The 23,881-nt window shown below is 41.9% G+C and overlaps 1 protein-coding gene across 3 annotated transcripts in view; it reads right to left on the reverse strand.

Moving 5' to 3' along the window:
- The window catches only part of triob (trio Rho guanine nucleotide exchange factor b), a 70,159-nt gene that overhangs the window by 26,593 nt on the left and 19,685 nt on the right, over positions 1-23,881 (reverse strand). For all 3 annotated transcript variants that reach the window (XM_041943351.1, XM_041943352.1, XM_041943350.1), the window contains exons 11-34: positions 23,489-23,680; positions 21,475-21,644; positions 21,065-21,239; positions 14,978-15,173; positions 13,670-13,836; positions 11,182-11,301; positions 10,082-10,180; positions 9,878-9,970; positions 9,500-9,649; positions 9,270-9,384; positions 8,950-9,065; positions 7,564-7,686; positions 6,926-7,120; positions 6,328-6,443; positions 5,214-5,280; positions 4,867-4,976; positions 4,630-4,699; positions 4,321-4,410; positions 3,996-4,088; positions 3,774-3,885; positions 3,179-3,369; positions 2,707-2,808; positions 1,086-1,225; positions 659-758 (exon numbers count right to left, since the gene is read on the reverse strand). In XM_041943351.1, the coding sequence (XP_041799285.1) occupies positions 659-758; positions 1,086-1,225; positions 2,707-2,808; positions 3,179-3,369; positions 3,774-3,885; positions 3,996-4,088; positions 4,321-4,410; positions 4,630-4,699; positions 4,867-4,976; positions 5,214-5,280; positions 6,328-6,443; positions 6,926-7,120; positions 7,564-7,686; positions 8,950-9,065; positions 9,270-9,384; positions 9,500-9,649; positions 9,878-9,970; positions 10,082-10,180; positions 11,182-11,301; positions 13,670-13,836; positions 14,978-15,173; positions 21,065-21,239; positions 21,475-21,644; positions 23,489-23,680 (3,102 nt within the window). The remainder of the gene's footprint in view (positions 1-658; positions 759-1,085; positions 1,226-2,706; positions 2,809-3,178; positions 3,370-3,773; positions 3,886-3,995; positions 4,089-4,320; positions 4,411-4,629; positions 4,700-4,866; positions 4,977-5,213; positions 5,281-6,327; positions 6,444-6,925; positions 7,121-7,563; positions 7,687-8,949; positions 9,066-9,269; positions 9,385-9,499; positions 9,650-9,877; positions 9,971-10,081; positions 10,181-11,181; positions 11,302-13,669; positions 13,837-14,977; positions 15,174-21,064; positions 21,240-21,474; positions 21,645-23,488; positions 23,681-23,881) is intronic.

The following is a 23,881-nucleotide window of genomic DNA, read 5'->3' on the forward strand; positions in this document are numbered from 1 at the left end:
AAACAACCACAGAGCTGAGCTTTGTGCTCACAGATAACAGCGACAGCGAACGCGCCATGCTCGCTTTCGTTATTTCAAGTGTATGAGGCCAAGCTGGGAAAAGTCCAATTCAAGTGTGAAAATAATGACCTCATGAAAGAGTCCATCGCTACAATTTATAATTACAATCACATAAAAGTATGGAAATATTTTCTATCTATGTGTGCTGATGTGTGTGTGTGTGTGTATGTGTGTGTGTTTGTTAGCATTATCGTTGCTCATACTGAGCGTAGGAGGACAGGCCTTCTGTGGTGCTATTACCAGATATAACCACAGCCCACTGTCACTGTTCCCAGTGAGCAAAGATTCTCTCTATCTCGCTCGCACGCACGCACGAACGCACACACGCTCAGCTTTAAAGCTCTGTCAGATGTCCTGTTTCTTTCCCCTCAAACAACCAAACACTTTTGAGTTGCCTGCATCTAACCAGTCAGCAGCTTCCGACGATATCGTCATGATCATTACAGAGGCTACATACTGACTGAATGAATGGAATAATGCGTGATAAGGGAAATGTAAAAATAAAATTAAACCAAAAAACCGTCATTATGTGTGTCTCTAAAGAGGTGGCTTGTACATTCTGGGGAATGTGTGTTTGTGTGCGCGAAAGTGTTCCTACCTTATCACTGTCCAGTGTGTTCTGGGACGTGCGTGAGGCGATGGAGATGGTATCCGGTTGGCTACTGGCGTCGCCCTGGCTGTCCAGCTCCTCTCCGTCCCTGCAGGTAGACATGATCATTACAATCATTCCATTCTTACTATTGTCAATAATGATTACCATTTACTGGAAATGTTGGTTATTGACTTGATATAATGTAACAGCCTGGATTCTGTGTGTGTGACACTTTTGATTTTCTCCTGTACCCAGCTACTGTTAAGTCATTTTCAATATTGAAAAACTGATTGAAATAGATTTAAAATGTACTACTGTATTTATTTGCTGCTTATACAAAATAACTCGACTGTATTGTACTCTTTATGATGGCAAACATAATTAACATTTAAACTCCTAAACAGCATTTGAGAGTAACAGACTGTCGGCTTACCGTCTGCCTTTATGTTTAGCTGTGGTGGCTTTAGGGATGTGGATGGGTTCCTTCAGAGCTCCACGCAGGTGCACAGTCCGCTCCTGGATGACCTCTCGAATGTGTTTGATCCAGTCCTGCTTGTTTTCAATACTTGAAGCCTGGGAAGCGGCACAGGATTGGGTCAGATAAAGGCTAGACTGACAGGTTCTAGTGTGCACAGCTGTTAGGTCGGCAGTGTAGCCAGCTGTTCTCTTTCTGCTTTTTCACATACTGTACGCAGACAGACAGAACATCAAATGAGCAACCAAAGTTGTGAACAGTGGAGAAAAATAACCGTTCACTTGGCCTTCGCATGAATGAATTGTTGACCCACAACACTGTATCAGGTTTAATTTAGCAATTACATAGTTGTGTCTGATCCCACATGAGTGCTTTGATCCCTGCAATCTTGTACTTGAGTCACATCCATATTCAGACACAATGTGAATTGACGACAACAGAGTCTCCTAAACTCCACTTAGGGCTCCACAGAGAGAAATATGGACAATTAGTGCCAGCCTCTTTATTTACGTCACTGAGCCAATGCGACACCGCGTTGTGCATATGACTACCCTCGTGCGTGTCTACTCTTCCTCCTTCACTTAGCAACGAGCAGCACCAAGGCTGCCGTGGCACCGTGTTACATAAAAAACAGACTAGGATGGTCATCAGAAGTTATGCAATGAAAGAGATAGCTGTGCAGCACACATTCACACATCGTAACACGTACAAAGTTTAAGTCCTCCTCTCTCTCAGAAGTCTCAAAAACAAACACATATCTGCACACACAAACCCTGCACAGAACCCTGCTTCTGACTCACTGCCTGAGAACTATCAAGTTGCTTGTGAGTCTGGATTATGACCCATCGACTGCTATGCTAATGTCTCCGTGTGATGAGTGAATAAGCAGCAGAAAGTAACACTCCAGCCCCCTACAGGGAGTGAACTTTCTTGGCTGAACAGAGGGAACTATGTAGGATTTAGTGGGGGTGGACTACAGATATGGAGTGACTCTTCGTCTTTATGTGTGAACAACTTGACCGCTCCTGCAGACGGGGAATCATATGGGGGTCCATATCACACAAAGTATAGTGCCGGAAGTGGAACTGAAGCTTCTTATGAAGCTAAAAAGATTTTGGTTTAACTTGACCATTTATATCAGATACTATTGTGAAAAGGAAAAATGTGAAGCTCTGAACGCAAATACACTGCAAAAAGCTAAATCTCAGTAAAATGAAAAATCAGGGCATTATATCTTTGTTTTGTCTGAGGAGATATTTCTTCTTACAAGGCAGTTTTTATTTTACTTGTTTCAACCTTTTTTTGTCTTTAATTGTCTTACTAAGACGTTATAACCTGAGATTTTATTCCTGGTTTTGAGTAATTAAATGCTCCAAATGAGAATTTGCAGAAGTCTTTTCACACTACTTTCAAGATAACTGGGGTTCTTCGAGACTAGATAGTTAAACATAATTAAAAAATCTGAAATATTTCTGTCCAGATAATTTTACTTTTTGTAAGTGACATTTCCCCCTTTTATTGCTTTTTCTCCTTGCTCATCGCTCCTTTATCTTCTCCATTCAAATCAACATCTTGATACCTTGAGCACGATCTTGTTGTCCGAGGTCGGGGTCCTGCCCACCCACAGGGCGAACTTACAAGGATCTCCCTCCACGTGTTCTGTCACTCCGAGCTCTGATGTCTGAGGAGGTGAATAACATGTCAGCAAATTCTGAAATCCACACATATAAACAAGAAATGATGCTGCAACCAAAATAAAAACAATGTGTGACATAAAGGTCTTCCAGACGACCCAACTCCCAAAAATAAAAGGATCATTCCTGAACCAAGTTGGTACTCGCAACTAATACAGAATAATGTACAATTATTATGACAATTATATAATAACAACTATGCTCTGGTGTCATCGTATGTCTTAACATTCTGCATCCATAGCTTCCTAGCACCATCCATAGATCATGTTTCACAGCACATCTGGATTGACTTCTCAGGTGATGTAATTGGGAGAAAAAAAGTAGTAATACTGTCTGGCAAAATACTACATTACTTACAAAGAGCTTGCTCTTGTACAGGTACTTGCTACGCCCATTGGAGTCTTTGACTTCTTTGCTGAAGACTAGGGACATCTCGAAGAGGAAGAGGTGCCGGTCGCGACCCTTCCGGATCAGAGTCTTGGGATCCCAGACCTGGAAGGACTCCTGGAGTATCAATTCTCCCTGGGAGTCGATGTTGCCATCAAACCCTGAGGCAGTGAAGGTAGAGGAGGAAAAGGGCAATTCATGGGTGTTTGCAGGTGTGTACAGTATGTACAAACATCTTTGTGGGTGGTAAATGGAGGGGAGATGAATGAAGTTACTGCTGACTCACAGCTGAATAATTTGTGCTGGATGAATTGAAAGTGAGTGTCGTGATTCTATTCACAAAGCAGGCTGAATATTGAATGAATAGCAAACATCAGGCACTGAGAACACATTCACTGAGCAGTTGTACAGTTGACTATCAAACTAGAATTACTGCTGTTGTATGCCTGTGCCAAGCAATCAAGCTGCATTTACATCCATATCTGTGTCATCACTTCGTGTGTGTGTGTGTGTGTGTGTGTGTGTGTGTGTGTGTGTGTGTGTGTGTGTGTGTGTGTATACCCACCATCCAGCATAGAGAGGTGCATGGCATCATTTGCTTTCTTGGGGACACTGAGCATCACTTCAAGGCCATCCTTGATCTCGCCTTTACCCTCCTCACAGCATGTCAACAGCTCCTACAACAGCACAAGACAGGTATACACACAGTGAAGCAAAGAACACATTCAGGATTTTGTTAAAGGCTTTTAGTTTCAACTACATGGATGTTTTCTCTTTTTTGCTGTACCTTGAGAAGGAGCTGGTATTTAGTAATTCTCTGGACTGGTTTGATCAGGTAAGAGGAGATGGAGTTGGCAAGGCGATGTCTTTGCTGGATTTCCTGTAAATCAAAGAAGGAAAACCAACACACGTCTGTCTTAGTTCAACTCAAGTACTGTAGCAAGGGAAACCTTGAGAACTAAACACCAACAACAAAAAACAATGTTAGGGTCATACCATATATATACTCCCTGGAGACCAAAGTCCAGAGAGCAGTGTACAGATTACAAAATGTACAACACACTCATCCTAACTCTAATATCTCACATCGGGCACATTCGGTTGTGACTTACATCAAAATAGGGTCCAGCATGTTCTAGAATGAGCTGAGTGGAGTCGGGCTTGTTCTTACAGTAGTTCACATACATCTGGAACTTATCAGCCTGAGCAGGAGAAACAAAACCAGTAATTTATTCACAAGATATCAAGAGCCTTGGATGCGTAACAGCAACTTTAGGAAAAGAAAATGGTTGTTTAAACTTAATATGGATCTACTCATTTCGAAAAAAAATCAATACTGGCGGAGTGTTGAGGGGTCAATGGATAATAACAGGCTACGGAACGTAACCACAAATAAAAGTCATAACCTGTAGATCTCTTACCCAAGTTACGAAACAATGGCCGACATCCTCTGGAAGCTGCTCATATTTCTCCAACTCCTTCAGGAAGATGCTATACAGAGACAGAAAGATTTTAATTTTTTAATTTCATTATTCTATTTTAAATTTTGTATCTTCACTACTCCTGGAAAAAAAGGCTTCCACTTGAAATATGTGATTTTAAACTAAATTAGCTAATACTGCATACAGAATGTCATAGCAGATCACTGCTCTACTGACTTGTGATGAAACTCGTAGAGGTCCTGCATGTTCCCAAAGATGATGTGTTCCTTGTTGACAATGCCGGGAGGAATCTCCTCCACACCACTGGTCATTTCCCACAGGTACGTCTGCAAAAAGCATAATTCATTAAAAAGCCAGAAATCTCTCTAAAGGAAAAGTGCAGAGAAAAGGTGCAACTAACTGGAAAATGTAAATGTCATCAATTTTAGAGTAAAATAAATAAAGACTAAGACGGCAACAATTAAAAAAAAAGTCAAAGAGTCAGTTCACTACAGAAAACACAAAAAAATTAAACATTTTAAAAAGGTAAATGAGTGTCTGTGTGTGTTTGCTATGATACTTACATCCATACACTCCCGCAGGTCTCTGACGTAGGCTTTCTCTGTCTGAATCAGCTCAGCCATTATAAATCTGAAAGGACATGCACAGTGGGAGAGGAGACGCTGATGAATGTGGTCAGATGCTGTAGTTGACCAAATATAATAAAAAAAAAAAAAACTGTTATCAAGATACTAGATATCTTTAAATACAAAAACATACCAAGCACTTACTTACTGTGGTAAATGTTACATGCATGTAGAGCGGGATGTGGTTATCAAGCTTTTGCAGCACACAGTAAACAACAATTCAAACACAGACCAGAGAATCTGCTCTTAAAATCAGTTACTGCAGGTTTAATGTTCTTTTATTCTAAATAATAACTTTATAATGTCAGCATGTATTGAGTTCAATAAGCCGATCCACATAAAAGGAATGTCTCTATGCATTAATATCACAGACAAAATATTGAGTTGACAGTGCAAAGAGACTTTCATATTTTTACCTCCTGTCACAGTCTGCTGTTGCAGATAGTATGTGATTGTATTTTGGACACCTAGTTATTGCTCTAAATTCATCCCCAGCAAATCCTCTGCCTCAATAAATCTTCTAGGCATAGCTTGTGTATGTATAGTGCTGTTGCTGTATGTGGATGCATTATGAGCCATTACAGTTCACTTGTGAACATATGTACTGTAATTTACAGGCTGTTCATGGGCTAATCTCCCCATAAACCATTTAAAACCAATGATGACAGATCTGCTATACAGCACCTTGAACACTTAAACATTTCGTGATAAATGCTCATAAGGCACATAACTGCTCTGCATCCTTTCACACACACCGTAAATTCTCCATTTGTTTACACACTTGATTGGATTCAAAGATTTCAGCATTCGCTGTGATGTGCTCATGTCTTCTGGGTAATTTGCCATTAAACTCCACATTATCACGAACCCGTACTATTTGAAATGAAAGCCTGGCTGCAGCTATGAGATGCTAATGGGACTAAAAATGATATTATGCTTGCAGGAAATTACTGAACGATTCATCCGGGCATTTTTCCAGGCCTGTGTAGGAAACCTGTGAGGCTGAGCATCAGGTGGCGATCAGTGCCAGGAAAATGGCTGTGGCACTTACTCTTTCCTTCGCGCTGACTTTCTCTTCTCCTCGTTGAGTTCATGAGCGGCATCCCTCAGCTTGACCTCTAACCCTGGAGCACTGGCTGGGATGATGTCCAGTTGCAGCTCTTTACTCTAAAAAGGAAACAGTGGCTTTTATGCTGTGCGTGACAGGCATGGTGTTCATTCAAGAGTCAGCACACCAACGCGTGATGCGCTTACTTTCTCTCCTCATTAAAATGAACTGCTGGGATACAGAGTTTAAAGAGGAACATGTGGTGATCCAATATTTGCCCACATCTGGCCACCTGGTGAAAGTTCCTACACTTGAAACTATAAAACAGTTAAAGCCAGTGGTAGTTTGTATGATTAAATTCATCACATAAAACATGATTTTGCCACACTAGAAAGGCCAAGCTTATATCCTTTTTACTATAACCTGTGTCAGACATATACAGTATATGTCATCAATGGCTGTATCTTTCTATGGTCTGCCATCATACAGCATTAACCCAAGGATTTAGCATAAAGCATGTGACAGTTTGTCATTACATATTAGAAGAATAAATCTAATATCTGTCTTCTTCTTTTGATTTTTATCAGTTGTGTCCACTCACAGCCTTGTTGGAGTCGGAAGAAATGCCGAGCGCCGTTTCCAAGCAGGTTCGGTATTTGTCCATGCGGAGAGAGAAGTCCCTGTAGCGCTTGTCCACCGAGGACACCCATTTCTTTATCTCCAGGGCATGGGCGTGGCCCTTGTCACAAAACCCATCCGCCAGCTGGATCAACAGCTTTACCCGCTCTTTGGTTTGCTGTCAATAGAGTGACATTTAGGGAGGGGATAGAGAGAGAAGAGAGACGGCCACAGAGAGGCAGTGCCGGTGGAGGAAAGGTAGATGAGAGAGAGAGAGAGAGAGAGAGAGAGAGAGAGAGAGAGAGAGAGAGAGAGAGGGAGAAAGAGAGAAAGAAAGAGTTTGACATCAGTGTGTTTGCTTGATGGACACAATAGCTTGTTCTCTAACACAATAACAGTGACACAGCAATGAGGAAAGAGAACAATACACTGCCCTGGGAATGGGCCTCACAGGGCGCAGGACTGTGCAAACACACACACACACACACACACACACACACACACACAACAAGGAGAGCAACAGGCACAAAAATAGGGACATAAAGTCTCTACCCTCCCCACCTTCTTTTACACTGTAACAGACTGACAAATAAACAGAGACACACACACACACACACGTACCTTTGCCGTGATCTGGAAGTCTTCATGCTCTTTTAGCAGCTCCTGTGTGTGATGAATGCTGGAGCCGGTGGATGTGTGTGTGGACAGGTAAAACTCCCCAGTGTCATGGATCCACTCCAGGGCCTGAGGAAACAGCCAATCACAAGTGAGTACGTTTACACTGCAGGGATTTTTGCTACACAATTTGACACAGTCTCTGAACTATCCAAATCTGAGGGCCTGGTACAGACTGGTGGACTTGAAACTCCTATAATTACAATAAAGCTAAAGCAAAGGGGTAGTTTGCATTATTAAAACCATACACGTCATCTGCTCCGATCCAGTGGGACCTTTGTTTAAATTTGAACTGATCACAGTTTAATCTGTATAGTATTTTCCATAGCACAGTTTACCTTTAAGAAAGAATACAGATTTAGGATTAGGAGGGTTGACACAGAAACAACAAGATGATAAAGGAACACATCCGTATGATATATATCATCAGTTTATTTAACTTACTTTTACAGTTCTAGCATTCACTCTCCAAAGGTCCTACCTAGTTTATATTCTTTTTTAATGTCTGTGTACTTTCTAACCAGCAGTGGCAGAACTGGTCCAGTCAAACTGTGAGACCAGAAAGCATTTGGGCCCTGGGGATAAAACCTGGATCGCCCTAGAATAGCCATGTCCTAGAAACTTCTATGATGTCATCTGATTTTATTGGCTAATCGCATTGCTGTGTGCCTGCGCTGTGCTATCCAAACACCACAAGAGGGGAGCAAAGTGCCTTGTATTCGAACAGCCTTAGACCTGCTACACAAAGACAGAGTTAAGAGCTCGAGTTTGCTTTGGTAGTCAGCAGCGGCTGACTTGTCTGCTGGAGAAATATTGACTGTTCTTGTGACTTGACCTCTCATCCTAGATCAGATCTCTTGTTTTGCCAAAACATTAAAAATAAACAAAACTTAACAATAAAAATCCCAGTGGTTGAAATGTTCAGTACAGCCTGAAGGCTAAAAATGAGTGGCTGGAGACTCTGTAATAAACGTAGCGTTCAGATTTACTGGCAACATAATGATACCCGTCTTTATGACTGTTATTGTTGCACATGTCTGCCGGCTTGCATCATTTCCAGTATATTTAAAATGTATCATTACAAAGAAAACAGAGTGCTTGACTTAAAAACAGAGACAAATCAAGATGGAAGTTGCTGCTGTATGCTACCTGAGACAAGTCAACTTGCTGATTGAGCTCCAATGCAAGCAAGAGCAAATCATCTAACAGGGAGGAGGCTAAGTTCCACTCTGCCTGCAGTGAACTGAATGATACGATGTACCAACCTCCAAATTGTGCATTTTGCAAGTGAACACATAGACACACAGTATGCACACGGTCAACAGCACAAACCTGTTTGGCGCTGCGTTCAAACACGACATATTGCTGGCACTGGTCCAGCCTCCGCTTCCTCATGGTCCAGAAGTGGAGCACTCTGTTCTCTCTCTGTAGCAGCTCATTCAAGATATCTGATGAAACACAAAATAAATGTATTCAAGATGTTTTTTACTGTGTGTCAGCATTGCACAAAAACATACTGAACACGCAAATGTATTATTCTGGGAATGAATTAAGAAACGGTGCATAGAAACAGTTTAATAAGCAAATTTTAAGAAACATCTTTGCAATGATGAGACGCAGAGAGGATAAAGGTGAGAGATTTGTCTACTTACTCTTAACCTGAGTCTCTGGAGCTTTAACGTGGGACAACATGCCAGGCATGTTGACACTATTCCTGTGCAGGTACTTCAAGAAGACGTCAGCATTACGCCTGGCTAACGTACAGGCCTGCAAGTGTCAAGGGCAAGGGTCAAAAGTAATATCCTTCTGACTAATAAAATACTGAAAAATATCTTAGAAAACACACCAATAACAGTGATTGGACATGAAATACTGTCCCCACCTTGAGGAAGGCCTCTTTCTGCTCCAGATGTTTGCTGATCATGGGAGTGACGTGATCTGACTCACTGTTCGGGCCTAGTTTATCAGCACCACCACACCAGTCCTCTTCTCTCTTATACTCCTGCTCCAGGCTTTCTAAAACACTGCACACCTGAGACACAGATGATACAGTACAAAAAAACACTGTAAAATGCAATACTGGTCTTCTCCTGCTCCAAACTTTCATGCAACCTGTGAAACTGCACGTCCTCGAGAGATACTACAGGCACAAGCTTTGCTGGTCTATTGACAAGGGATAGCGTAATTCCCATAATCCATTTTTTTTGGCATTTTCGCCCTCTCACTATTTTGTAAGATTATCTAACACCTGTTTGAGTACCTGTTCAGAGGTCTTGTAGAAGGCCACAGAGGCATTGACCAGCTTGAGTCGGTCCTCCATCTTCAGCATCAGCTGTTGCCAGTGGTCTGCCACCTTCAAGTCACACGCAACAATTCATTTTATGAATTTAAACGACGGCTTTAAAACCTGCATTATTATTCATGCTTTCCTCTAGAGATGTATAAAATTGTAAGAGAGCAATACCTTTTCTGCACAGTCCCTGATCATATCCATGTCATAGTGGTTTGCCTGGAGTAAGGCCTCAGCCTTCTGCTGTACCTGCAGCGCACTCTGATGGGTTTTCTGCATGGGGGGGCAAGGGTGAGATAAAAAAAACAAACAATGAAATTCAAGAGGTACATGAATCTCTATATCACAATGATTGCTTTGAGAATAGGACTGCAGCTCCTTGTTGGCCCTGCAGGGCAGTTTGGTGGAGGGTGGAGGAAAGGCTAAATAAATAAAAATAGTCTGATTATAGCTGTGTCGTAAAGATTGTCCTGGAGTGTCCTGAAGGAGAGGAAATGTGATAGGGAGGTAGAAAAGGACAGTATCTGGTGATTTTTGTGTAGCCTAAAAACAAGGTTTTGCTCCTTGCTGGACTCAGAGCACTTGAAGGAGAGAAAACTGAGGGAGATAAAGGAAGAATGACGGATTTCCTGCAACCTTTGATAATGTCTGCAGCACCTGCAGGGAACCATCAAGGAGGACATTCCCATATCAGTTGCTCTTTTCTCACCACACAGGACCAATTTTGAGTTTCGGGGACTACAGTTATGGCACGCCTGTTAAAATTCAAGTCTCACACAAGCAATAATCATAAACACAGCTTTCTTCTGAGTGTGCATCTTTGTGTTTGTACATGAGCTCTGCATAAGTAGGTCAGGTACAGGCCTGCATTAAAATGAGGCAGGCTCGATAGAGTTCAAACGAAATGCACCCTGCATAATCAATGGTAAAAAGAGAAAGGAAACAGAGAAGAAAGGTAAGCAGAGAGAGGAGAGGGAGAGAGGTAGAGATATTAGTTATTCATAATTCCATTTCATGTGTGACTTGTGATGAGATGGGGAGGAAGTGGAGAACGGCAAACGGTTGAACGGAGCAGAGGAGATGCAGCAGTGGTAAAAGAAGAGGGAAAAGAGAGATGAAGAACTGATCATGAAGAGATGAATGAAGAGAAGAAGAGGAAAAAGTGGGATTAGGATACATATGAGGAATCTATCTATCTATCTATCTATCTATCTATCTATCTATCTATCTATCTATCTATCTATCTATCTATCTATCTATCTATCACACTTTACCTCTATTGCATGTTGGAATTGTTCATGTTCCTTCTGTAGCTGTTCGGCTTCTTGTAACGAACTGGCTGTGATCAGACCAGCATTCAGCATGGACTCGCCATTACGGATCCAACCCAGCACCTAAAGAACACACAGACACACAAAGAATTTTGTGATTATTCACCCTTTATTTTTTTAACAGGCTGGATTCTTGGCACTCCCTCCACTGAGAAAACATTAAAAAAAAATCAGAATTAAAAAATGGATGAACTGCTTGCAAAAAGGTGGAAGCTGTTCCCCAAATTTCTCACTCTGTTATTTTTTTTCCTTCTTTCACCAGCTCTTCAACATTCTTCCTCCATGGCATTAACTTTTCCCCTTCCTCTGTCTCTTGTTGCATATTTTTTTTATTGCTTCTCTAACCCTAGCGCTTCCTTATCCCCCCTCGCTCTGCTCCTGCTTCAATTCCTTGACTTAAAATTTCCCCTTGCACACATTTCCCTACCTACTCTATCCCTTTGTACATAATCTCTTCAACTACCACACACCCCGCCTCATGCACACGCTCCTGGATGCACACAAAATCCCATTTGCTCATAGTTTTGTTGGCCTAGTTCTAGACAAAGGGTTATGTTAAACACAGTCTGTCAGAACACCTCTCTCTCTCTGACTCAGCAAGCACACCTGCTGTGTGGGTGATGGGCTACAAAAGTGATGATGCAACGCATCTCTGACTCTTGTTTTTCAGCGGCTTCAACAGGGCCTGTGTTTCCACTGCACTTGCAATGTCCCAAGGCAGGACAGGTATGAATAGCAGAGGAGCTGTGTGCCCACATGACGCAGCTCTAATACAAGAACAAACAGCGGCAACATCAGCAATAATGAGTACATGTATGAGTCATTAGTGTGGTATGGCATATTATTAGATTTACATAATATATTTCCATAGCTCACGCCATGTTACAGTACTTACAGTTGTTGTAACACTTGCTCTCATCCCTATTCTTAATCTGTGCCATTTCACTGCGGCACACAGAACGCAGTCCTAACAAGTAACCACCTCTTAGTTTGGGTCATTTGAAGCGAAAAGAGAGAAGAGGAAGCACGCTAACAACAGCAAATGTAGGGCAGTAGTAATGTCTGGTCAGGGTTGAATGGCTTTGGTATTTATACTATCAGTAGCAGAAATATAAAGCCTTACAATTACCAGATTATGGTTGTGTCTACCTTACTAACTGGGGGGGCAGAGAATTTCTAGCGTTTGTGAGGAAAAGAAAAGTTGAGCTGTATTTATCTGAGGAATCCATGTTAAAAACTATGATGTACAGTAGTTTATGATGTGTGCTCAACGTTGTTTAAAATAGTTGGCCTCTTAAAAACGACCACTTGAGACAGCCCTGATTTATAAATGACTATTAGGTGCACAGACATGCAGAGATATCTGTATCGGCTCACAGCTGCATATGTAGCACAGCCTCACAGCAGATGAGCAAAAATCACATCAGTGTCACGCCATCACCACACTGTCAGATCTGTCCAATCAAAGCAGTGCATGCTCTGAAATGTTTTGCTGCAGGACCCTCTGGGTATAATTTTGTTTATCTCAATTTCATATCTGCCACCACTTTTGTTCTCATATCTTATTTATTCCAGCGCAAGTTCAAACAGAAAGCCTGTTGTTATTTGGCTGCAACCAGCCTAGTTATGAAAATTGGCTCTATGTTTGTTTTGTTTTGAAAATATCAGTAGGCTGCATTGCAAACACCACACAATTTTCTTGCTGTGATTGTATTAAACTACTGAATGGCCATTGGGAGAGTATTGCTAGTTGACGTGCTCTTCACTGATGCAACAATAAGATAAGCTATTTCCCTTCCTATGAAGCCCAATTCTGTCTGGCTTATTTGCCTTCTTTTGAATTCCTGAATTACCATTATCTCCCTCCTTTCTTCAAACCTTGGCAGAACATCCAACCATACTGTATCGCTGTGACTACTCCCCAAAGTCAGCGAGAGGAAGAAAGAGGAGGGAGAGAGAGGTTGTTGACAGAGGATGACTCATCTACCCATGGTCATGTACAGACAGAACATACTGTAGCCTATTAGCCCCTCAACACACTCTGCTGTAATATCATGGTACGCTGTAGCAATAAAATGTCAGAACGGCTTTCCACAGATCAGTCTGACCTTGGTCTCAGGAGGAAAAAGCGTCACAGGTTGCCCTAGGTGTGTTTATTTCTGAGAAACAGCATTCATATATGAGCACATGCACAAGCTCTATTTTCACTTCCAATGTCTTCACATTATACACAACTTTTGTTTAGCATAAATAAAAATGCTATGAGTAGTGAGTTTAATGTAGGGAAAAGCCTAGCTCCTATTGTATCTTGTTTTTTTAGAGTGCTTTCAAAACCTCACCTCCACCTTCCAATCACTGTTTTACTGTTGTATCACTGACGATCCCTGTTAAACACTGTTGTCCTTTTCTTCTTTCTTTTTCAAGTACGTACCTGTTTGACCTCAGCCTGTAAATGCCTTAATTGGACACACTGCTCCAGATGTCTCCTGTGCTGCTCTGCCGCCAGGTCCAACTCCTGCTGCTTCTCGTGGAGAAACTCCAGCAGGTCCTGGACTCGTGTGGCCATGTCCACATCTCTGTCGCATAACAGCTCCACACCTGCAACGCAACACACACTTTATTATGCAGCCAGTAACAATCTATCTCTTATAATATCTATTTAAGTCCAACATTTTTTTAGTTCAATCAATAATCACTTATTCACAATGACAAATGGGTGTTGACTAAAGAAGCATTCAGCAATTCTGCACACATCTCTGCCGTATGTTGAATCCATAGTACTCTGTTACTTGCATCTAAAGAACAGCTACGGTTGTATGGATACAGATTTCAAATTTTGAAAAAATTATTCATGGATTGCATAGACAGCTTAATTTTTTAGTAACAGAAAGCCATGCAGACAGTCAAATGCTGCTCTCGTAGAAGCTGACTAAATGATGTCTTTCAGCACAAACCTTTATGACAAATTTAGCATTAGCATAATCTGTACTCACATTTAATCCTGCATTCCATGTCAGCATTGTCATGATGCTAGCTGCACGGATGGCTGGTAAATAATTGTTGTCCTGAGGCAAGTTACAGAGGTAGCTCACACACATCTACTATCATTAAGGTAGCCACATAGCTCGTTGTAGCGGTGCAGTTGGCTGACTGCAGAGCCAGATTTTTTGCATAATGTCAGCCAGATTTCTGAGGTGAAACATCACAACAACACAGGAGGCGTGGTCCTGGCCATCTGAAAAATGTACTTCTGTGTGTGTGTGGGTGTGTGTGCGTGTGTGGACGGCTAGTCCAGTTGGAAACAAGAGCCGAGTCCCCAGTTGGAAAGGTTTAGGGTTTGGCTAAGGTTAAGATTAGGTAAGTAATGGACATGGTTAGGGTTACGGTATGTCTCCAAGAGATGAATGAAAGTCTATATAATGTCCCCAAAAGTGACCAACGTGAACATCTGTGAGTGTGTGTGAGTGTGTGTTGTCCAAGAGTGGTTTTAAGACTCTGACAGATTAAGAGGCAAAATCTGCCTCCCATTCCCTCCTCCTCTTTCCCTTTATTTCTTTATAATTCCCTCTTCCAATTATTTATTCACTCATTCACTCCTAACACATGCAGCATCCATCTCCTGCTCTGTCTTAAATACTCAATACAGCCCACATGAGTTAAACTGAATGTGTAGTTCCAACAGGTTCAGTTTAGGACATGTGAGTGCTGTACTTTAGGAAGTGTCTTTGCCCTCACTCACCTGAGGCCTGGACCTCTGTGACATACTGCAGCAACTCCTGTCCCTGGTGGATGACGTCAAAGGTGAGGTTGTTCATAGTTAGCGCCTTGTCTGCATGATGCTGTAGCCTCTGTTCAGCCAGCGTGAGGTCCTCTGTGTCAAAGTCACTCATCTGCTGGGACAGTTCCTCGTTCCATGACTCCAGGTCTGAGATGATCTGAGAGGAGGGAGGGCGACAGAGAGAGTAAGACAGGAAGGAGAGTTCACTCACAAATAAAAGTGGAGAAAAAAATTACTTGAAAGATGATGAACAAAAGGATCTTTCTTAAATCTTTGGCAGTCAAAAGGAAGAACATAGGGAGAGAAAGCTCATATGAAATTCTGTATGGAAAAAGTCCCTGACTGAACTTGCAGCCGAGGTTTCATGGTGAAAATATCACACTGCTAAGACAACAAGATGCCTTGCAACAACTGCTTTCACCAGCACAAACATTTAAAGCACAGCAAAACAGCCCAGCCATGCCATTATCCATATAATTTTATGATTAAGAGAATTTTTGAACACCGAGTCAGACAGTTTAATCACTGTAACCAGACACCCTAAGCTGACTGCCATAATAACAGATAACATATTACACTGGTGATGCACGGCTGGTAAAGCAGATGTACCGAGATGTCAGCGCTTGTCTCTGACTGCCCACACAGACTGAATCATGATACCAGGGGCACCTTGATCCTGGCACCATCCAGCTCTGTCTGTCAATGTTGCTCTCTTTTCTCTTTTTTTCGAACAAACTCATGTGGCCTAGTCTATACATTTAATTTAAGAATTTACTCTCCTCTTGCACTGGGGCATATTTTTAGTTTAGTTTTTAGTTTATATAGAGTTACTGTAAAATGACAAATAGTGGCAGAGGCTAAACTAAAGCGAGAATAATTTAATTACTGTTTAAACGAGTATAGTGCAGTTTATTTTGTTATAATTGACCTGTACATTTAATAATCCCTGTTTCCTAATGTGCTCTGTTTGTCCTAATAACTATCTCGCACTGCTGTGTGCTGTTGAGGACTCCTTCCTTTTTACTTTCTGCAGGAAATGTGAAGTTTCATTAAAAGCCACATCAAGGAAGAGGAAGAAGTCACATTAAGCAGATTCAATCATAGTTAATTTGTGAGTGAGAACAGTATTTCAGGTAAAAAGTGAAACTGTTGAGAACAGCAAACTGTCAGGTTGTAGTGTAAATAATGATATATTGAACTTTGCATGTAAGCTTCAGTACATTGGTCATACAGGATATTGGTCATTTTATTATTTTCGTCTTTTACCAAAGACCTTATTAAGGATAACACTCCGGACTGCACCACTGGCTTTGATTTGGGACCTGGTATGGTATCAAATTAAATCTTAATGGCAGAATTGCAGCTTCAAGACTGATATTTACAAAACTGTGACACGATCCATGAAAGACAAACCTGATCAAGTTTCAACACTCATGCTCTTATCTACTTTAGTAACATGGGTGAAAGCTGGAAGTTCCTTGATAGGCGTGAACTTAGTGTCTGTCGTACATTCGGCTGTGCTGTAACTCTGTAAACCAATGTTAAGAATGTGTCAGTTTGAAACGTGTGGAGTTACCATGTCCTGATAACTGGGCATCTATGAGAATTGCATGTACGTGATGGGAATAAGTCATGCAGTGGAACAGGGGTAAAATTTGATCTGTGTGCATAAATGAAAATGAGATGCTTTGGCAGCTGTCCTTTTTAAGTCAAAGAGCTCCAAACAACATGGAAAACACAGTGAATGGGCTGTGAAAAGGAAAGTCCTTCGCAGGAGAAAACAGTGAAACTGAATATCTGTATGAGAAAGTTATCCTCTCAGGCCATGCTATCTTTAATTTGTTCCATCTCTCAGGTACGTCCCCCTGCTAGAACTGATACAATCCTGTCCAAGAGTGCTACAGATAGAGGTTTGATTCATAGTGCAACAGCAATATATACTGCAAAAACTTGGCAAAGGATGTTGACGCATTTCAGCGACAGCAATTTACTGCAGGCCCAGCGTATGATTATGCTATTTGTCATATGCAACGTTTAAGGAGCACCAGTGAACGGCTGCCAACTGCTCCTGAGAGTTAGAACAAATTAAATGCAAACAGAAAATTCTGTTTTTAGTGTACACTGAAATCTGTGCTCAGTAAATACAGTTCAATATTTAGGAACAGCGAGTCCACAAAGTTTTCAAAACATAACAAAATCTCAATAAATCTTTATTTCTCTGTCACTTGACGATTTCTCTCTTCCAGTCTGTTTCATTGAATAGGAAACAGAATGTTTCTCTCGAACCCACATGATGCAGACAATGAAGTCGCACCACAGGGAACCGAATAGCCATCAGTGTTTGTTCCGGAGATTTGCCTCCAAACACCAGCAGCCAGTGACTGAGTAAGTTGCACTACTAACTTTTTTGTTTTTTTTGATTCTGTCATTGGAGCTAACGCAAATAAAGTCCCAGTGTGCAACAACAGGGGGCTTCAAACTTTCCTCAAGGATAAAATGAATGAAACCACAAGGGGAAAAAGAGGTAATCTGGCCCTGAAATATTTCTACTATTTAATATGTTCTAGTCATGCAATGTAATATATCAGCATGCGTGGTCTGCCAAAAATGGCTTGCGTAGCTGCTACCTGTAGAGACTCAGTGAAGTAAATATTGGAGAATAAAAAAGAAGCAGTGTATTCTGATAAATGTAGGCCCTGTTTCCAGCCACTGTGATCAATAGAACACACATTTCCCTGTCATACAATGTGGTTATATGGACCTAATGTACTGTATGTAACGCTCACACATTTAGCTGCAAAATCTTTCTGGAAAGCAACCCAATACAACCTCGCTCTCCTTTTCACCCTGTAAGTGTTAACATCAGGTCTAAATATCAGCAGACACAACCAAGACCAATCACTCAGGATCATCTACATGTTCCTCCAGCTGCTCTGTGCTCTCTCAGACTGTGTTACTCCTCAGTTTATCCCCATTCTTCCATCACAGCGCTAAGCGTAATAGCGGGGCACCTTCTGCTCAAAGACAGCTACTACCACATATTCAAGCAGCACAGCAGGGAGGTCGCAGACTGGAAGAGACCTGCTGAGCTCTCTTGGAAAAAGGCGCATAAACACTGTCCTCTCAAACCTCGGCCCATGGAGACAACCTCTGTGTGGTGAAATCCATGGTAAGCCCTGGACAGGGTTTATTACAAATCAATTAAAATCATTCTCTCTGTAATTCAAAACCATGAAGAGAACACAATGCATAAAAGCCTTTTCCATTAATGGGATAATACAAAACATAAGTTAAACATATTTTTCAATAGACAGCATTATTCTCTCTCCATATAGAAAAGTGTGCTTGCCTTATGAAAGAGTGCTCCTGGAATTTGGATTCACACAAATTCCCTCAGCTCTCCTCTGTATAGGAATGTGACTTTCTTGGCGAGCACACAGAGTAATCTTATCAAGCCTTTTCATTGCAGAATAATATAACAATCTGTCTAACCAATACGATCATTTTAAGATCTGCCAGCAGAGACTTACCAAAGGCTCGTTTGCACTCTGCTCTCCTCTCCGCTTACAGTTGAGTAAAATTCCCTCTGTGTGCAAAAAGACCATCTCCCTCAGCTACCAGCACTGTGAAATCTAACTTACAGAGGACATAAGTCTCCTCGTCGACCACGTGTTGTTTTTCTCTCGGTGGTCTGCAGTGTTACAGGTCTTATCTACAGAGAAGAAAGCACTGAGACAACTGTGTGTCTCACCTCAACCCAGTGCCCTCACCTCAAACACACACACCCGTTCAAGCCGGGAGGGAGTGTCACAGTGCACGTGTGTGTGTGTGTGTGTGTGTGTGTGTGTGTGTGTGTGTGTGTGTGTGTGTGGGAGAGGAGGGAAATCAAATGCCTCCTCCACCCATCTCCATGCTCAAGCACTGTGTCATATTAATCCTCTGTCTATGTGCGTGTATGTGTGGGCGTACTTCAGTGTTCAACACGAGAGATTAGCAGATTCACCACCAGTCCTTGACTTGACACGCAGAGCTGGAGTGAGACTTTTTCTGAGACAGTTTTTTGGACACAAAAGGCATGAAACCAAGCACACAACTTCCATTAGCACACACTGGAGGAGAATTCACTCATGGGCATACATATATATTCTATATTTTTCAAGAAGTATTATTTTGATGAGTATTCTTCTACTTAGGCTCATCATGTTGGTGTCTTGTAAATCCAGCTGACAATAGCAGGAAAGGTTAAGCAAATGTTCTGAGTACTAATAGAAACATAATAATTATTACATAATCATCTGATGATTGACACAACCAAAAGGCCTAAAATTACATGCATCTGTAAAATCAGGTTTGGCAGCTATTATGACATTTAACTGATGCTGATGTGCATATTGTGCACTTAAATCCTGATCATGAAGCATAACAAACACAGCCAGCACTTGGTTGTATAACCATAACTGTCTAAAGCCAGTACTTGGCTGTACCAAATAAAAACTTAAGTCTGACATTAGTTTTGCAGATATAAACCAAAATATTGGACAATAAATCAAATTTCTACCTGATAACGCTGCTAGAGGTGAAGTCAGGGGATCACCAAAGTGATCACAAGTCATTGTGTGAGGGATGTGAATGTCTGTAACTAATGTCATGGTAATCCACACAATAGTTGTTGAGACAGTCCACTCAAAACCACAAACGTGAACGTCTTGGTGGGGCTAGAGGAAAGCTCAGGGGATCACCAAAGTTAGTGAGAGCCATCCTCTGGGAACCAGGAGTCCTTTGCGCCATCAAGCAGATATTGAGATATTAGACCTGCTGGTGGCGCTACAGGCCAGGAAAAGGCCAGGAGATAATCGCAGTCGTTTAAATTCGTCCACTTGGCACCATGAATGTCTGTACCAAATCTCATGGCAATCCATCTCATCGTTGTTGAGATCAAAGCGGTGACTGACATCTGTAGAGCTGCGCTGCTAAAGTGGCTAAGAATGCTGTTGTTACATCACACCGGTGACGTGATTATTATTGGAAGCTGTTTCCGCACACTTTCATTCATCACGCCTGCCATGATTACTTTCCACAAGCTTTCTTTTTTTACTTACACCGTCCTCATGAATGTGAGCCTGTATCTCTGCTCTAAGCTTTTGCTTCCACAGTGACTGTAATTCATCTGTCAACACCGTGTGGCTCAACATATCTGATTCGACAGCCACGGCAAACATCACGGGCCACGTAAAATAATATTTGAAAAGAACAGTTATCATGTCTGAGCGCCAGCTGAGAAAAGCATTCACTGTCACAGTGGGACGTTAAGGAATTAGAGGATACAATGTAGCCAATTGCTGGGTGGGGAGGGGGAAACAAAATTGGAATGAGTCTGTGGCTAAGATGCGTCAAGTGGAACTAAATACTTTTTTAATGTAGCACATGTGAGAGTATTGCTGTGAATTCAACCAGCGGGAGTCCTCGCTACAGGACTGAATCTCCCGTTAACGGTGCAACGGTCCATCAGCTCAGAGTCACAGTCATTTTGGTTTTCCAGTGTGTCCCTCGCCACATGTAACTGATCTTTTTAAGAAAAAAAAAAACCTACTAAGCCACTAAAACAAAACAAAAGGTCCAATCTGGTATACTTATATCCGTCATTCCTTTTTACTTATCACAATCTCTGCCATTTCATTTCACCTCCACTCCTCGTCTTGCTTTCTTATAAACCATTAACACCTTTGCTCTCTGCTTTATATCTCAATGTCTCCCTTTCGTCTACCACCTTCATCCTGTCTGTTAGTTTAAAAATTCTGGCTCTGATATTTGTCGTGCTCATTAATGAATGTCTTTTTCCAGCAATTTTCCCCTCACACATATTATACCTGCAAATCCATATGCTTGACCCATTTCCACTACTTTTCCGCTTTCTTAACCATATGCAACCCTTAAACCCCAACCTCTACTCTCCCTGTCTTTCTCACTCACACTTTGGCCTGAAAATTCAAGGAGGAAACAAAAAGAAATATTTATCATACACTGTGCCGCCGTCTCCTGTATACTCACATCGATGGCGTCCCTCTCAAAGATGCGGAGCTGGAGGAAGAGCTCCAGCTTGATCTTCCTTTCCTGGAACAGCTCCTCCATCTGGCCCTGGGCCTCGTCCAGCTGCTGCAGCACGCTCTCGATGTGCGCCATGGAGCTGTTGTGGGGAGTCTTGTTGCTTGAGATGGCTGAGTCTCTGTGGAGAGAGGTCAAATACAGGGGAGTTACAGCTACAGTGTATTCATGTTCTGGAGTATTTTTGGAGACACCCCACTGAGGCCCATTGATCATACCTTAGTTTTGGCATTTAGAAAGTTATTTTTGTTGATTGAGGAATTCACTACTGTTGCGTTTGTGTTAATGTACTGCATAAGTATGCGTAAATCCTAGTGTATTTTATATATTACAATATGCATGTATTGATAATACACCTGAGCTGTTGTATGAGGTCCTCTCCCTCCTTGATGACGTTGACGGTGGCCTGCAGGGTGGTCTGCTGCTGCTGGCCGAAGCGCTTGATCAGGTCCTGCACTGCTTCCACCGACTCTGCATACACATCATCCAGCAGTTCCTTCTGAAGCTCCTCCAACCACGTCCACAGCTAAGAGTGATCGACAGCAAAGGCAAGCCAGTTAATATGCTGCATCATGCAGGGCAGAGAAAAGAAGCAGGAAGAAACCAAACAGCCCTGTTGTGAGCAGAATACACATGCTGAAGGGGGGTGGGGCAGATACACAGAGCACTGCGAGTTAAACACAGATGTAAGGATCGATAGACAAGCTGCCAAATGGACAGACAGAATATGGGCGGCAGAAATCAAATCCAACCGGTTCTGCTCAAAGCTGGTGTTTTGTGAATGGTCGTCTTTGTAACAGATTAGCCATCTGGGTGAATTGGCTCGGCGTACTAAAGCCCTGGCACACCATCCAGGCTGCAGGAGAGAGACCCTGACACCTACGGTTTGTCTAACGCTCACACTGCCTACTCAAAAACACGTCTACTTCTGGTATTGTTACCATCATCCACTTAGTAACATACAGTATGTACATTATACCTGAGATCTATATAAAAGCTGTTTATCCGCAAATGGCTGAATGAGCTTTTTGGTAGCACAAACTGTTTCTTATTAAAGCCTGGTGGTATTTCATCTTATATTAGGTTGGACATTGATTTTCAGTGTTTGGTGGAAGCTGGGTTTTCATGTGTAGTATGGTACCCAATATAAAATATTTCTAATACTAACTCACAGCACCTTTTTTTTTTTTTTACTTAAATGTAGATTCATTAACAATACTGAAATTACAAGAGAGAGAAAATGCCTCTTATCCGGAGTGACTTCGTCTGTGCACTTCCTTAAATATCAGTGCAGATGAATCTCCACAGCAAAATGTTTGTTGCCTTTCAAGATGCTGAACTGCATCCAAAAGCTTGCTCAGAACTAGCAGAGGTGATGGGCAGGAGAGTTGGAAACATTCATTTGTGCACACTTGCACACATACACACACAGGAGGACATGCATGGACAGGCATGTTCACACGAAGGCGCACACACACACAAACACACACAGTGACCTGCACCAGCATGAGCTGACAGATGGGATGAAGGAGATTAGTCCATATGGACATTAAAGACTAGCTTCATTAATAACACCATGGCCCTGACTGTCTCTATGAGTCTATGTAAACAGGATGTAGTGTTGACACATGCAGAGCACAGTGCTATGTCAGTGTGGAGAGGTTAATTTTGACAGTAAAAGACGTGCAGTGTATGACTTTCATATTACTATAACACTGTGAGAGCAATTAAGGGAGTGGCACAGTGATTAGCACCACATCCACACAGCACATACAGATTCCTCTCATGTACTGTGTAGTTTCCGTGTTCTTTGTTTATCTTTTAAGGAATAAAGTAAATAATAATAAGGAAAATGAAAGGCATGATTGTCATTGTCACAGTGAAGGAGAAGGCAGACTGCCTTTAATTTGTGTAAACACAAGTGCACTACAAGAAGGGAAGCACAGATGTTTGCACAGGCAGAATGTAATGACTGGCAGGAATATGTTCAGGAGCATTTTGAGGAATAATTCAGATTTACACATCAAAACACACACACATCTCTGTCTCACTATGGAGGCAATAACTTGAAAGGCCAATTACTTTGTTATTTTTGACTTTGCAATCAGGGGAGTATTGAGAGGCAAAAGCAAATAGAGACTAATGAGCCAGTTGTTGGTGGTGGACAAAGACATGAGAAAGCTTTTTCCCATTGTTCCTCTAAATGATGAAGGCTGGCGTGTGATTAATTAATTGATAACCCTCTACCTTCATAGCTCCTGTCGTCATATAGTAGGCCTATCAGGAACCTAAACTTTAGCTTAAGACAAAACGAATTAAAATCAATGTGGCAAAAGGGGCTAATTAGAGGAGAGGAGAGGAAATACACACCTCTTTGACATGCGTGTGGAAGGCAACAGACATGTCCAGCAGGACTTTGCGCTGCTCGACACGCCGCACAAAGTCCTGGATGCGATCCTCGAGCTGGTGGGCAGCCTGGTAAATTTCCTCTGGGTCACACTCTCCGGTCTGTGCCAGCTGCTCTGCTGCCTCCAGCAACTTGTCAGCATTGGTGTAGGTGTTCTGAAACGATAACATGAAGTCGATTTAAAATCAGAGTACAGTCTCTCATATACTTGACTGTTATAGCAAAAAACTGTACTGAAATCGTATCTGATTTGTATTGGTCGGCGGGACAATACAGCAACATCTATTTCATGTTTTTACAATGGAATGCACCTTTCAGACATGTATGCTTAGTTGTCATAAAAATGTGCATTTAAT

Source organism: Chelmon rostratus, chromosome 8 (assembly GCF_017976325.1).
Source record: "Chelmon rostratus isolate fCheRos1 chromosome 8, fCheRos1.pri, whole genome shotgun sequence".
NCBI lineage: Eukaryota > Metazoa > Chordata > Actinopteri > Chaetodontiformes > Chaetodontidae > Chelmon > Chelmon rostratus.